Source organism: Polypterus senegalus, chromosome 3 (genome assembly GCF_016835505.1).
Source record: "Polypterus senegalus isolate Bchr_013 chromosome 3, ASM1683550v1, whole genome shotgun sequence".
NCBI lineage: Eukaryota > Metazoa > Chordata > Cladistia > Polypteriformes > Polypteridae > Polypterus > Polypterus senegalus.
Window position 1 is genome coordinate 207,713,294 of NC_053156.1, and position 17,212 is coordinate 207,730,505.

The 17,212-nt window shown below is 38.9% G+C and overlaps 1 protein-coding gene across 2 annotated transcripts in view; it reads left to right on the forward strand.

Moving 5' to 3' along the window:
• The window catches only part of crim1 (cysteine rich transmembrane BMP regulator 1 (chordin-like)), an 852,254-nt gene that overhangs the window by 637,936 nt on the left and 197,106 nt on the right, over positions 1 to 17,212 (forward strand). For both annotated transcript variants that reach the window (XM_039748389.1, XM_039748388.1), the window contains exon 8: positions 3,906 to 4,034. In XM_039748389.1, the coding sequence (XP_039604323.1) occupies positions 3,906 to 4,034 (129 nt within the window). The remainder of the gene's footprint in view (positions 1 to 3,905; positions 4,035 to 17,212) is intronic.

Genomic DNA, 17,212 nt, shown 5'->3' on the forward strand with positions numbered 1-17,212 from the left:
GGATGTTTAAACAGGCACACATCTACTCACTGGGGTCCTATTCAGAGTCAGAAATTAACTGTTGGAAAAGTTTTAGTGTACATAGAAAACCCATACAGATATAAGTAGAACGTGTAAATGCATAGGCAGCATTTGGTATGAGATGAAAACTGCTGCACCTTTGTATCACCACAAAAAGACAGTTTACAGATCACAAAAATAAATGAATTGTGTGACTTAGATAAAGTGTAGAGTGAAAGAACTATGTGAATAATGAAATTTCTTCATTTTTACAAATAGGGAATTTGTAGCAAACCAATGATTGAAGTCATTGTAAAGTTATTCAGACCATCAAGTGTCAATTTTTAAAGGACATACATATAGCAAAATACTGGTGCTTAATTATTGAGAATACTAAATCCATAAAGATGTTTAACTTGTCTATATAATGCCAAGACTCTGGAATCCTGCAGGAGCTGCTGAAATCTTAATGCAGTGGCTGTGCATGCCATGGTCTGCCAGCAGAGGTCAAGACAATATTAAACAACAATGAATACTGCCCAGTGATGACTAGTTTAAAGGATTCAAGTAAATCAGTCATGTAAAAGCCAGCAGCATAGCTATGGGAAGTGAGCAAGTTGTAGAGAGAGAGAGATCTCACAGTGTGACATGAAACACTGATTTTAATCCTACAACATTTTAATCCTTGCTTTTCCCATAGAAACAGCAGCCTTTCATGAAAGTCATGTGAAAGAGTTATATAATCTGCTACTTAGACACTCACACAAAGCTGTAAAATTATGAAAGGCAACAATAAAAATTATCTGGTGAAGACAGTTATCTGGTAATAGACATTGCAAATGTTTTGCATAACATCTTTGTCCTTCATTCCATGTAAAATGATATAAACTCCACATATAAGTTTAGCAGTGAACATACTTAATAACATTCACAAATGTGTTAGTTTTCTGAGATCAAAATTGCAATTTAACTGGTTTTGGAATTGAATCCAGGTTCTTATAATTGTGAGAAATAATCCAACTATTGCACCAACATATATGAAGTCAAGCAAATGCTTAAAATCAGTGTTCATCACTAGGTCACATTTTACAAATGACCCACACTCTGACCCTTTTAGGCTAACATTTCTGTATATCTCTTGAATAACCTTGGATTTCAATCACAACTTATACCTTAACAGCAATTTCTGGAGTAATACTAGATAGGATAAAAAGTGCTGTGAAGAACCAGTTGTAACATCTTGTACCAAAGTACTTGAACGAAGGCTTATTCTGTTCATAGGAAGAATGACAATCTAACCTTCTCTGAAATTGGAAAAAATCTAATTCTCTTTGCAGGAATCTGTTCAGAACTTTTTCAGAAGTTGGCAAGAATTCATTAATGTAATCTTAAATAAGTCATGTCAGGCCTGTGCCCAACCTTTTCATTTTACTTGCTGCTTTATTCTATACAAAGAACCATTTTAGATGTGCTTCTGTAATCATAAATCTCTCTTGTTCCAGTGTGGGATTTTTTTTTGGAAGGACAGTATACTGTTGTACCAACTATGTTATTTTCATCAGTGTCTGAAGTGGTTATACATAAGTGCTGGTGCCCTATGCAGTCTCATGCTTTTCTGACTTATATTGTAGCTGCGTTTGACAAAGGTTTCCAAATGGTTCAAAATAGTTCAACTCCAGTTACCAGATAGGCATTCTGGCACTAGTATGACTCATCCATCCATCCATCCATCCTCTTCCGCTTCTCCGAGGTCGGGTCACGGGGGCAGCAGCTTAAGCAGAGAGGCCAAGACTTCCCTCTCCCCGGCCACTTCTTCCAGCTCTTCCGGAAGAATCCCAAGGCGTTCCCAGTCCAGCCGGAAGACATAGTCCCTCCAGCGTGTCCTGGGTCTTCCCCGGGGCCTTCTCCCGGTTGGACGTGCCCGGAACACCTCACCAGGGAGGCGTCCAGGAGGCATCCTGATCAGATGCCTGAGCCACCTCATCTGACTCCTCTCGATGCGGAGGAGCAGCGGCTCTACTCTGAGCCCCTCCCGGATGACTGAGCTTCTCACCCTATCTTTAAGGGAAAGCCCAGACACCCTGCGGAGGAAATTCATTTCAGCCGCTTGTATTCGCGATCTCGTTCTTTCGGTCACTGCCCATAGCTCATGACCATAGGTGAGGGTAGGAGCGTAAATCGACTGCCTTACGGCTCAGCTCCTTTTTCACCACGGCAGACCGATGCCGCACCAATCCGCCTGTCGATCTCACGCTCCATTCTTCCCTCACTCGTGAACAAGACCCCGAGATACTTGAACTCCTCCACTTGGGGCAGGATCTCTCCCCCAACCCTGAGAGGGCACTCCAGCCTTTTCCGGCTGAGGACCATGCTCTCGGATTTGGAGGTGCGGATTCTCATCCCAGCCGCTTCACACTCAGCTGCGAACCGATCCAGAGAGAGCTGAAGATCACGGCCTGATGAAGCAAACAAGACAACATCATCTGCAAAAAGCAGTGACCCAATCCTGAGTCCACCAAACCGGACCCCTTCAACACCCTGGCTGCGCCTAGAAATTCTATCCATAAAAGTTATGAACAGAATCGGTGACAAAGGGCAGCCCTGCCGGAGTCCAACTGGAGTTCACTGGAAACAGGCTCGACTTACTGCCGGCAATGCGGACCAGGCTCTGACACCGGTTGTACAGAGACCGAACAGCTCTTATCAGGGGGTCCGGTACCCTATACTCCCGGAGCACCCCCCACAGGATTCCCCGAGGGACACGGTCGAACGCCTTTTTCAAGTCCACAAAACACATGTAGACTGGTCGGGCAAACTCCCATGCACCCTCCAGGACTCTGCCAAGGGTGAAGAGCTGGTCCACTGTTCCGCGACCAGGACGAAAACCACACTGTTCCTCCTGAATCCGAGGTTCGACTATCCGACGGACCCTCCTCTCCAGAACCCCCGAATAGACTTTTCCAGGGAGGCTGAGGAGTGTGATCCCTCTATAGTTGGAACACACCCTCCGGTCCCCCTTTTTAAAGAGTATGACTCACTGTACAAAAAAACTCCACAGTCCAAATGTCTTCATTTTTAAAGAATTTAGTGAAATTCAATGCAAACTGTTCACCAAGAAAATAGAGAAGAAATTTGATAATACACGCAAAAAATAGGGGAAAAAGAGAAACTTGTGATAGTCTGCTTAAATATCTAGGGTATGTTTGTTAAAGTTTCTATGTAACATTCAATGTAACATTCTCTGTAGCATTCTATGCAATCATCAGAAAACTATATACCCTTAATATCTACCTGTCTAACCATTCATGTTTCTTTCTAGCTGTTTAACTTCAATCTAAGGGCTATTCTACTGTCGCACAGAGTTAACATCATGAACATTCCATTTTTCTGTATCTTATAGGGGCTTAAACTGAATCTTCCATTATCTGGGTTAAGCTATATTATATTCAAGTTCAAGTTAAGCAGACTAAGGAAAATTTGCCATTAACATTAACTTAAAGAATTTGTTTCTCACAGGGTGGTGGTCTCTCTTTGCGTTTCTAGCAACCCAATACATTAAAATTTGCAGAGTGGGCAGGGTTTTATGGGATAGTATTTGGATATGCAGTATGCTGGAAAATGCTGCCAGTACGCGATTGCAAAAAAATTTAGAACAACCACTATTCTGTACTGGTGCATACCGGCCCATTGGAAGCCCTGATTTTCATGAGTTTGAGTTTGCTTTGTTTTAATGTTTTGTTTCCAAATAAAAGGAATTAAAACAAACAAGTAAATACATAAAATCAAGTGTAGGGTGTCCAGAATTATTTTTGTTTTTTATTTTTTTTTTTAATCGCTGTTTAAATACAGTATAGTTTGTGTTTATGATTTTTTTTAATATGATATCTTGTTTTATTTGTTCGCAGAGCCAAGTTACATCACCATTGGACCTCCAGCTTGTGAACTGATTGAAAATTGTACATTGACAGAGAAGGACTGCATGTATGGGTTCCATCTAGATCAAAATGGCTGTCGAACTTGTCAGTGTGAAACACGTAAGTAAACCCCTACTTTATACTTCAATTTTAGAGAGCTGGAACATACCGGAGAGTCCTTTTATAGTCACAATAGCAGTATTAGCAGTATTAGTAAAATAAGATTACTTGTTTATGACTTTGAAATACATATCTCATTTGCAGTACTGATTAACTCACATGCTCAGCTCAGCTCAGCTCAGCTCAATTTTAAATTTATTATCCTATATAGGGAAATATATAGGGAAATTAATTTGGTTTGTGACTCAAAGACTTACATAGAAGTAGGTTTTGAATATGAAAAGACAAGGAGAGTGAAATACAGTATAAGGAACCACATATATCTGAACATGCATACCTAAATTAAACATACAAACATATATGCAAAGCACTTTTTTTCCTTTCATTATTTAAAACACTCGCACAGATACCCGCCTGCCGTCCCACCCTGGCTTATTGTACCCACCTCACTCGCTGAGGGTGTACTGCGGTTGCAATCAATGCTTTCCGGTAACTTGGTTTTTGAGAAGAATCTGTCATGGTAGGGACAGAGGGAGCGAATGAGGCGGGTACAATGAGCTGGGGTGGGACGGAGCAGGGCGAGGAACACAACAGACAGGCATATGCTACTTGTATAAAATATACACATTAATGACAACAATGCTGAAGCAAGGATGAAGCGAACGGGAGATGCTAAACTTGGGTGGTCACATTGTGCCTGCCCTTAAATCTCAACCGATCTATTCAAACCGATGTATATGTCTGAACTGACCTATATATCCAAACGGATGTATCTCAGCCAATATATATATCTGAACGGATGTATCTGAACCAATCAATTTAAACCAATATATATATCCTAACCAATGTATATCAACCAATATATATATGTCAACCAATGTATATATCTGAACGGATGCATTTAAACCAATGTATAGATCTAAACCAATGTATCCCTGAGGGTATGCTGAGGGTACAAATGATGTTTTACATCTGGAAGATTCTGTTTAGTGATACAGAGCTAAAATAAAATTTACAGTAGTAGTTGTGCGGAATCATTGAGGATTTGATCCAACTTTGTAATAACCTGGGGCCTCATGTATAAACGGTACGTACGCACAAAAATGTTGCGTAAGAATATTTGTACGTTCAAATCACGATGTATAAAACCTAAACTTGATGTAAAGCCACGCATAGTTCCATGGTAGCTCAAACCCTGGCGTATGCAAGTTCTGCATACAGTTTTGCAGACTGGCGGCACCCAGCGTCAAAGCAGTTCTACTGTTCCTGTATGGTTACCCTTTCTTTTTTAGATCCACATCCCTGACTCGACTTTATAAATATACTGAAATTAACTGCATATTGTTTATTAGTTTAATGCATTTGTTTGTAATTAACCAGTAACAATATAATGGTCCACAGATTGGTCAAACTATTCTAAATATAATAGCTGCTTTAGTGTTGTTACTCTCACTGCACCTTCTTCTTCTTTTTTAAGCTGCTCACTGCACCACAGCATCAGCATCAAGCACACGCTGCCTCAGCCATGCTGCCTATTGAACTGCTCTCACACGGCAAACACTTCAGAGCCTTTCCTGTACGGATCTCGCGGTTCAGAAACAGTTTCATCCAAAAACTATAAATGCACTCAATCAGTCCATCAAGTAATCCTTGTAGAATGCTTTGTACTTTTAAGTACAATTACCTCACTGTAAACTTGCGATACAATTATAATATTGCACAACCTGAGCCACTTTATAAAGCATGTATTTACATATGCTGATGATATCATTTTTAAGATGAAATGCAGTGAAATATGTTTACTATATTATACAGATAAAACTTTAACTTCATTTAAATAATCTATATTGTTAATAATTAAACATGTGAGGCGCTGGCGCTCCGTTCACCTATTGTTCCTGCCCCACCGTGTTCCCATGTTTAATAACATGCTTTACTCCTATCATCATGAAAATTATATCATATATCTCTGTATTTAAATTATTCAGAGAGTTGTAATATCACGAAAGTAATGGATTCTGTGTCCTGTCGGAGCAAGAGAAAGCCCAGAAGCACGTAGTGATTCACACACATAGAGCACATAGAAGATCAAATACAAAACAAAGCATTTAACGTGCTACTTTGTTTACAATGGGATTTCAGAAACTAGTAAATTAAACGATTTAAAGATGAAGTTTATGATGTTCTACTTTAATGACAAAATAAACTACGTGATTAAAGTGGAAATTTAGAGATTAAAGTTGACATTTCGTGCTCTTTTCCCACTGTGTGCCTTTTGTTTTTCTCTGTACCCTAATAAGCTTTCATATGACACTCAGACAGTGGGCTACGGGTCGCCTTTTCATGGCGACTTTGATATATGACAACATTTTTATTTTGGGCATTGTGTGACTTTGTGAACTTGAGCTTTCGAATTTCTTTGACATGCTATGTAACTCGATCAACTTCCTTCTGTTGTTTATACCACTGTCTTTAAAGACACAATCCACTTTGGACCCACCTGTTCCAGAGCATTGTCTCAGCAGTGTTAAACAACAAATAGTACGTTTTTCCTTGCCTCCACTTTATATTCGCTGAAATTCTTCTATTTCCCCCGTGTTTTTGCCATTGCCTTTTCACAGAACGCTGAGCTTAAGGGCTATTTATATTGATTTGTATATACAAAGAGGCGTAATTCTGGGAGGAGTTGGGGCAGGACAGCAGGCTCGTGCATGTGCGTTACTTTTCATGCTGACTGGGATTTATGGAGCGGAAGAACGTGGAATTTGGCGAACGCACAGATTTATACATCTGGATTTTTTTCTGCGTAAGCACATTTCTGCTTTTCTCCACCCGCCATGTTATAGTGTGAATTCCACACACGACGTTATGCATGAGGCCCCAGGTCCTCATATCAGGCACTATAAATGAATTCCATCCATCAATCTTTAAAGACACAATCCACTTTGGACCCACCTGTTCCAGAGCATTGTCTCAGCAGTGTTAAACCCAAGACTAGAATCAGACATGATGTGGTGCAGGGCTATGTTAGATTCAACAGATAACATAACATGCATATCTTTAGGATGTGGGTGGAAAACTATAGTGTGTATTGAAAAGCCCATATTAACTCAAAAACAATGTGTGTGTGATACTGTGTAAGGATCTAACCACTGTAGCATATTATCCTTTGCAAGTAATATGTAGTACTCTCTTCTTCCATATTCTTTCTAAGCCATCACAAATAATGGTTCACACTGAACTTAGGCAATATAAATGGAATTTATGGAACTTATCTCTTTTGAACATTGACAGCTGTGATTTGTTATGTGAAGTCAAAGTGCAGTAAACTATCAGTTCAAAAAGAATCTATCATGTTGTCTTGTTAAAATAATTTTGGCAAAGAATTAACTATGCACATGGAATACATCTGTCATTAAACAACGTACATTTGGAGGGAAGATTTTCAAGTGTCTAGTGTATATGAGACATAACACTAAATCGAAACTGAGGAAACTGAAAATGGAAATAAGAAAACAGGGAAAGTAAAAAAAAAATTAGTTTTTTAAAGTGTGATTTCATTTCTTCCAGAAATGTAGAAAAGTCTTTATTTTTTTATTAAGCTTCAGGGATATCAGTCTGTCCAGTTAGGAAGCATAAGCATTTGAGAATCAACTTCACCTGCTTTGGTGCAAATGAAAGTGACAAGAGGTGCACTGGAGAGGCAACAGCAAGACAACCCCCAGAAAGGGAATGATTTCACAAGTGGTGGCCACAGACAATTGCTCTCTCCTTATTCTTCCTGACTGATTCTTCTCTAGTTTTGCATTTTGCTAGTGTCCTTGTCACTCTTTGTAGCACAAGGCAGTATATGCAACCAGATCATGGTTGTAAAGGTAGTCCAGCTCCTCCAGGATGGCACATCCATAGGTGCTGTTGCAAGAAGGCTTTGCTCTTGAGACTGTGCTGGGAGACACAGCAAACCTTGAGACGGCACGTATGAACCAATATTTCCCATTATAATATAGTTTCATTGTCAGAGAGACGCACAGTGAACTATGTTATTCCTTATTGGCAGAATTTCATTTCAGGAAAATTTTCAGAATTTCCACATCAGGAAAAAGTAAAGGATAGACCCTGTTTATGTGGAGAAAACTGGGGCTGCACAGTTTGTTATGCATGCTTATCAGTGATCAGTGTTACAGAATGATGAGAATATTATTGCTTCACAAATAACTGATATTTTGTGCCAGGAGTGGGCATTTTAAATATAAACTGAAGTTAATAAAAATTGGCTCATGTATCCATTGTATGCAATTCTAAAAAAGTATTCTGACAAGTAATACCTTTTATATTTTTTCTAATTAAGTTTGCACTTAAGGTAAGATATTTTCGTATTATGCGAAATCCATGGACTAAGGCTGACTTTCTCCTGAGACTGAATTCTCTTGCAATCTCATGCCTTGCAAGTAAATAACAGTAAATGCACTGGGTATGTATTAGTCCTTTCTAATGCTAACACAGGAGATTGCACGCTTAATCAGTAGTGTGTGCATCTGATCATGTGTGTGTGTGTGTGTGTGTGTGCATTTTTTGGAGCAGTTTAACTTTTAGAAGAGTTAAACATTGGCTATTTGTGTAGTAGGAATATTCTCTTCATTCTGATCCCTAATCACTGTTCAACATTAGGAAGAAACAGCACAACTCCCCTGTTTTCCTCCATAAAGAGGCTCGTCTTTTCAGCAAACTGGACTTATATTTTTCCTGGCGTAGATAGCCCTTTAATGAAATGCGGCCAATAAGGAAGACCAGAATCACAGTGTGGCTTTCAGTCTATGATAAAGAAATTTTTTATGAGGTCAAAAAATGGGACGTACTGAGCCAGCAATCAATGCTTTTTGATAACTTGACTTTTGAGAAAAATCTTTAATGGAAGGGACAAAAGGAAGCGAGTGGGGCGGGTGCAACAAGCCAGGAGAGATGGAGCAGGTCAAGGAGGCAGGTGTCTGTGCAAGTGTTTTAAATAATGAAAGAAAAAAAGTGCTTTGGAATCGAGGACCCCCAACCAAGATGGCTCACAAAATAAAACGCGGCTGATGGGCATATGCTTTTTGTATGACATACTGTATGTACAAGAATGACAATAACGATGAAGCAGTGATAAAGTGAAACAGCGATGCTAAACTTAGGTGCCCATGCTGTGCCCACCATTAAATCCCCAACTGTTCTATTCAAATATCCTATATATCCAAATGAATTTATCTCAACCATTATATATATCTAAATGGATATACCTGAACCTATGTACTATATATTTAAACTGATCTATATAAACCAATGTATTTCAACCAATATATTGTGACGGACGGCTGGGGCCCATGCCCAGCCAGGACGCCCCTTCTGTGTACGTGCCAGGGGAGCAAGCATGGGCTGCGCAGTACCTCCCCCGGACCACTTGGTGGCAGCCCCCCTAGGTGACTGTGGTACCACAGATACCCGCAGGGCTCCATGGGAGATAGAGTTCTCCTCAGCCGTATTGGGATCCAGGTTGGCCACCAGGATGTACTGTATTTCAACCAATGTATATATCAGAACAGATCTAGGATCAGCTGGAAACTACAAGTATGTATGTGTGTGTGTTTGACAGGGCAAGTGGCAGTAAGAAAGCCATTCCTTAAAAGACGAAATAGGGCCTTGAAATACTGGCTGTGGAGTACTGCAAACTGGAGGAAGTCTCCTTTTCACAGTAGAAACTGGCACTTGTTTTTTTCAACAACTGTTAAGCTGTGCTTGAAGCTGTTGTGCTGTGAGACACCTATTACGCGAGCTGGTAACCCTCAGAAACTTGTCTTCTGATTGGGCTGTGACTTTGGGTCTGCCAGATCTCTTCCTGTCTGAGTTTCTTCCAGTTTCCAATTGTCTTTGAATTGTGAAGGACACTGTACTCACTGACACTTTGATTTTTTTTTTTTGCAATTTCTCTAAATGAAAGCCTTACACTAAAAAGGGTAATAATACTCTGTTATTTCATTTGTTAATTGCCATTATTGTGAAAATGTAGCATGACAGATGGTCCCTGAAATCCTTCCATATGCTGGCACATTCATTTGGATCTAGTGAGGTTTGTTAAATGTTGAAGTATATAATATAATTATAAACAGTAAATACTTTACAAAAGGCAATTAGGTGAAATTCACTGATGGATAGATGAATAGATTACCCTTCTCAGTATCTCAGTTATACATAATCACATTTACTTTCCCATTCATTCATCCAGCCTGAACCTTGCTTAGTTCAGTTCAGGATTATGGAAACTGAAGCCTATTCTAGTAGTATTGGGCACAAGACATTAGTTAAACTTGGACATAATGCTAGTCCATTATAAGGCACACATCCCCTCACACATACAAAGCCAATTTATTTTTGTCAATCAAACTAATATTTAAATCAGTGGAAAACAGAAACAAAACCAGATTATCTAGAGAGATCCCCACACAGACACAAAATCTGAAACCAGATGCAGGGTCCATGAGTCAGCAGTGAGAAACAAAAGAGAAAAAATCTAGAACAATATAAAGTTGCTGAATAATCTAACATGCACGGGTGTGTGAAGAAATGAATTTACCCACGCAGATACAAGGAACGCTATGCCATACTCCTTGTTAAAACGTACTGTATACTAAAATTTAAAAAAAAATTAAAAAGTGTACATTATGGCATTTGTTTCATTCTAAGCATGGCCTCGTATGGCTATGGATAAATTTACCTTTGTAAATTTTTTTTTTATCCTCTTCTTTTTCTGTAATGCATTGATCTATGCTATGCTTTTCTTACTTTTCTATGCCATAAATGTCTATTTGGCAACAAATACTCAACTCATTTTACAATATGACTTCATGTAATATTTTAATCAATGCATGAAAGAACAGACAGACTTTCAGCATTATATACAAAATATATAAAGCGCCTTTAATTTTAAGGGTTATTATTGACTCACTGTTCACACCTCTTTCCTCTTAAAATGTCTAAAGCTATTTTAATATCAATGATTTCTTTATTCTTAAGTTTAACTCCTTTCAGTATCACATTATAGAATTTTAAACAGCTAGTTGCCTATTTTTGTTAATTTAACACTAGAATTACCAGAGCCTACGAAAAAACTTGTAGATCTGTCCCACCTTAAATCGCTTCTCACCTTTCCGTCAGCGTCTTTTATCCTTTTAATGTGTTGATAAGCAGCAAGCAGCAACACATCCCTCACAGTTTTCTCAGCTCAAGTCTGTTTACCTGCGTGTCAGTTGCTTGGAGTTGTATAGAGTGAGAAGTCAAGCAAAATCACACCTCTTATAAATACTATATCGTTATTTGGAACACATGCATTTCATGTGTCTTCCGTGTCTATGTCAGGGGTGCCCACACTTTTTTGGCTTGCGAGGTACTTTTAAAATGACCAGGTCAAAATGATCTACCTACATTAAAAATGCTATATATATATATATACAAAATGTAGACATGAAGTTTATAATGTGTGAAGCCTGAAGAGTGCACTTGTTCTGTTATATTTGTACCTTTTGTGAAAGTGTTTCTTTGACTTCAGGCTTCACACATTATAAACATCATGTCTACATTTTGTCAATTATTACTAAAACATGAAAAATTTTTTTTTTTTAACAATGTGTTTACATAGATCAGGGGTGCCCAATGCGTCGATTGCGATCGACCAGTAGATCGGAAAGGAAGTGCAGATAGATCGCGTTGCATTCAAAAATTTTTTTTTTAAATGTTAGTCTATCATATATCCTCCCTATGGCATTTGCCACTTGATTGACATACAGGGCGGCCAATCTGAGATCTCTTTTCTTCTAACACACTGGTCATCCCGCGCGCACGATCAAACGCGCGAACTACTGCAAAATGCCAGCTATCTAAGTGATCTAGTTAGCCTTCTAATTTTTATCGACTAAAGAAGGGACTTAAAAAAAAAATTGTTGTTTATGGGCTGGATGTGGAATTGTAAGAAGATTTTTTTTCTCTCACAATGTCACAATCGAAGTGCGTTTGTCTGATCTGTCAATCTATCATTACTATTCCAAAGAAGGAAAATGTGGAAAGGCAATTTTGAACTGTTCATAAAAACTACAAAACTGACTTCCTTCCAAAAAGCGATCTGAGAAAGAGAAAGGAGAGGGAACTAAAATCACACTTGATAGCATACGCTACAGAGCAGATTGAAAATTGTCTGTCAGACTTTATCTAATGGAAAAAAAGTAACGATTCGAGTGTTGCCCAATGTAGCGGAGTAAGAGTAGCGTTTCTTCTTCACAGATGTACTCAAGTAAGAGTAAAAAGTATGGTGCATTAAAACTACTCTTAGAAGTAAAATTTTTTTTAAAAGTTACTCAAGTAAATGTAACTGAGTAAATGTAACTTGTTACTACCCACCTCTGATACTCAGTATATATATATATATACTGTATATAGCATTTTTAATGTAGGTAGATCATTTTGACCTGGTCATTTTAAAAGTACCCCGCAAGCCAAAAAAGTGTGGGTACCCCTGACATAGACACGGAAGACACATGAAATGCATGTGTTCCAAATAACGATATAGTATTTATAAAAGGTGTGATTTTGTTTGACTTCTCACTCTATACAACTCCAAGCAACTGACACGCAGGTAAACAGACTTCAGCTGAGAAAACTGTGCGCCGGTGGGGGATGTGATAGCAGACTGCTTTCTGCTTGCTGCTTATCAACATATTAAAGGACAAAAGATGCTGACGGAGAGGTGAGAAGCGATTTAAGTTGGGACGGATCTACGAGTTTTTTCGTATGCTCTGGTAATTCTAGTGTTAAATGTGCAGTAAACATGTACTGGATGACTGTACCATTATTTTGTGTTCATCTACACTCAAATCTTCTACATTTCTGCTAGATGTTCTTGTGGTCCCTGGCCATCCTCTGTGTCTAACCTCTCTCTTTTAGAAGAGGGTCCTGCACCAATGTGCTCTAGCTGTTTTCACTTCAAGGGTACAATACATGACAGGATTTACATCAAACCCCACTCCACCCAAAGTCCAGAGATAAGGAAGATAAAAGGATCACAATCAAACTGCTCCAGCAAAAGGAAAACAGAAAGCAGTGCTGAAAGCTTTGAGGCAATAGCAAACCAGAATTTAAACAATACAATATACTGTATGTAGTCCTAATTTCATTTGATTTCATTGAAACATTGCTAATTTCAAACACAAATATTCAAGGTGAATTAAATTATAGGTAGAGAATAGGCAAATGTGCTGAGTAACAAGCTCAGGAACCTACTAGTGAGAAGCAAAAATGACCTTGGCTTTTAGTGTACCAAGAACAAATAATTTATGTTGATGATGGTTAAGCAGTAGCAGAGAGAGCTATAAAGAAAGGAATATTTTACACAATAATGGAACATTTAAAGCAAGACAAGATAATATGTGGCATTTAGTATATGAGATCAAAAAAAAATTAAAAAGGCAGAAAAGCAGTAGCAAAATACGTGGAAGAAAAGTGCCAGGATTAGCAAAGAGACATAATTTGCGAAAAGAATCTTGCATGAGGCTTTTCATGAGACATTTAAGAATTCTGAATTGGGTGTAGTAGTAGTTGGGATTTCTGCAGCAGTATCTAACATCGGAGAATAAAGTATTCCATAGGGAAGAACACAGAAAGAAAAGACCTTTGGATCAAAAAGAAATCAAGGGAGTGGTGGGGGGAAAGAACAAGACACAGAGTACCTTCGGTGATTCAGTAGAGAAGCAGTGTGAGAGAGCGCGCATGTACTGAGCATTGATCGCAGTTGCAGGCAGAAAAAGAAAGCCATGCTAGGAAATTTAAAATTGGTTTGTCAGAAGTAGAACATCATGAGTCCTGAGCTATCCATCTAATCCCTGGTTATGCTAGTCCTAGAGGGAAATACACAGGACCATTCACCTATTGAAAGTGCAAGTTTGTGGAATAGAGGGAGAATATAGTATCTTTTCGAGAGTGCAAAAAGCATTTCAACACAGTGTCATACATTGATTGTATATGACAAGATAGGTCACAAAGAGAGCTTAGGTGTAAGGGGGATGAGGAGAATACCATGCTGAGAAACTGAGGAGGAAAGGGACAATTCTGTAGTGAGCCAGAGAGGTATGTGGGGAAAAAGGCTAAAGCCATGACCATATAGCACTGACAGTGCTTCAGTACATAGCCTGGTAGATATTACTGATGACTCCAAACATTTTTCATAAGCTATACACACCTTAACTCCATACCTCTGATTGTCTAACTGTATCTAATATATAGTGTTTTTAGATCTTTATTTACATTAAATTTAATTTACAATCAATATTTAATTTATATCAAGATCTTTTTTTCATTTTTTTCAGGATTTTATTGAATCTAGGGTATTTCTCAGTTGACCTCTTTAATTGTCATCTGAATATGTTCCTAACTTCCATCCATTATCCAACCCACTGAATCCGAACACAGGGTCACGGAGGTCTGCTGGAGCCAATCCCAGCCAACACAGGACACAAGGCAGGAACTAATCCCCGGCAGGGTGCCTACCCACCGCAGTGTTCCTAACTTGTTTTTTATTTTATTTTCCTAAATTATTCGCATGAGTTAAAAAGAGTAGAACTGACCCTTATGTAATCCCAATATAGAGCTCATCTTCTAATCCCCAAAAAAATTCTTTCCTCCATAACTTATTTTTTTCAGTGCTAAAGCTAATTGGGCACCTCTCTTGACAATGTTCTCTCCTTTCCCAAACTCTTGCAATTTGGCTAGTCAAAAACTTTTTGATAACCATTGTAAATAATATAACCTCAATAATAAAATTATGGATTCCTCAGTAATAAAATACTTTTGTTGTGTGTCTATTAAACTAAAGCATTTTAGTAAAGATACTTTCTTACATCAAAACCCACTTATATGTACTAGCTAAGTGGTTCTCCGTGTTGTCTTTTATAATTATTACCATTCATTTGCCTGCATTGAGACTCAAGGTCAGAGGCTGCTTTCAGGAGAAGCATCCGTACACTTTAACTGGATAGACAAAAGTCAGTATAAAGTGCCTTTGTTATTATGTAATATTATGGTATCCTTTCATAAGATTACATATAATTTAAGCCAGCTACATCTCTTAGAACAATATTTGCATATATGACACAGTTAGAAAAACCTCGTGAGACTAAGCGTCAGAATACGCTTGATGCTACACAATGCATACGCTTGCAGACTCTGCTGCTACACAAACATTGTACTGACTGCACTTGTGCACGTACTTCAATGTAAATCTGCAGCATTGCACCAGATGGCAGTGCCAGAAATCATAACTTTTAGAAAAAAACATGCAGTTTCACTGTGTTGTGGATTGAGGGTAGAAAGATGTTAAAGATAAAAAGTCTTTGCATTCTGATGCTCTTGCCAAGGTGTAATAAAAAAGATGGTAGCAAAGACACAGAAATTGATCTTGGAGATGCAGCAATGCAGCTTGGCATCACACTGTGTTATCTTGTAACAGCAAAATCCCCACTTCTTTCTTGGAAATTTTACACTTTGCATTCAGGTTTCTGTCTCAAATTTGCTTTCATTTCATCTTGCACTGTTTCAAAGGGCTGTCGATTTAATGCCAGCTTTAGGTCCTCCAACTTGCAGAGAAAACTTGGGGGTTGGTGGCAGGATTGGCACTCCAGCCACTTTAAAAAATGTACACTATTCTAATTGAACTAGTGTGGTGCTGAGGTGTCATCCATTGCAAGGCTGCGCTCGGGTCCTAATTTGGGATCCTGACGTGGTTCGTCATGGGGTGGGTGCGGCAGCACGCTCTATCAGTGCATACTCCCAACCTCTCTCTCTCTCTTTTCTGACAGGCAAGTTTGTCACTATGGAAATGTTGATAGTAAACAATGATGCTGACATCATGTACCAAAAGCTGAACACACACACACACCACTCACATTTTTGCTGATACTGCAACTCGGACATCCTGCATGTTCATTTTTGACAATGTGTTCAGAGGACACGTCAAAAGAGAACTTGAAACATTTGGCAACCATGATGCATGCGGTAAGCATTCTGAGTGTCAAGTGCATCCCAGCCCTAAAAGGCCAAGATACTGTGTTATAAAACCTTTTTTCTGTCACAAAAACCACAATAAGACATTAAGAAGGTTTGGGGCAGCCACCCATATAATATGTCCTGGCTGCAAAATGGATTTAAGAATTGATATACAGGTCTTTGCAGATCGAAGTCCACAACTGAATTGCCAGTACAGAGAGAAGATGACCACTTTAAAGGCTAGTGTAGGAAGTGACGTCATCATAGGCTGGACCGTTAGTGACGTCCTCATAAGTGGGCCTGGAAGTGGCGTCATCAGAGCTGGGGACCTGAAGTGACGACATCGAAGGTGCCGGAGCCAGAAGTGATTTCATCAGAGGTGCCGGGACCCCTGCGGGATTTCCCTAGAATGATCTGCAAGGGATCGATAAAGGCAGCGCACCCCCCCCACCCCCTGGTCGGACGAGGAATTGGCATCATTCAGGCCCTTTAGTTGACTCCTTCTTACACTTGTGTGACACTTCCAACACATGTATAAATATTAATTTCCATAATCAATTTAAATTTCTTCCATTAGCTTTCTCAGTAGTTCATACAGGAATTGAAAATCTTACTGTTGTACATGTTTTGGTTTGGATCATGTCCAGTATTTAAACAACAGCTGAACACATACATTTTATTTCATTCCAGTTCAGATATTAAATAGTTCATACATCATTAGAAAAAGTTCAAATGAAATGAATAAGGAATGGTTTTCAAAATGGGATTGTAGTCATTATCCCTCCTAGCCTTGTTATGTTTAGAACTCTTGTGAAGTGATCCCAGGGTGGAAGAAGGTTGCCGGGAGCAAGGGCAGCAGCAAGGTGACACACTGCATATTTGGAGAAAAAAAAAAAAGAAAAAAAAAAACATGAACAGGAGATGGATATTATCTAGTCTTGAAGAGTTATGCAGAAAAATAATAGTACAAGAGCAAAAAAGTAATTTAGGTGAGAGTTAAAGTAGTTCCAGGGTATCACAGAGGTATAGTGCTTAGGGCTGATGTCTCGCAGATACAAAGCTCAGGGCACAGTCTGTTTGAGTTTTCATGGTCTAACTGTATCTCTGTGTTTTATCTCAAT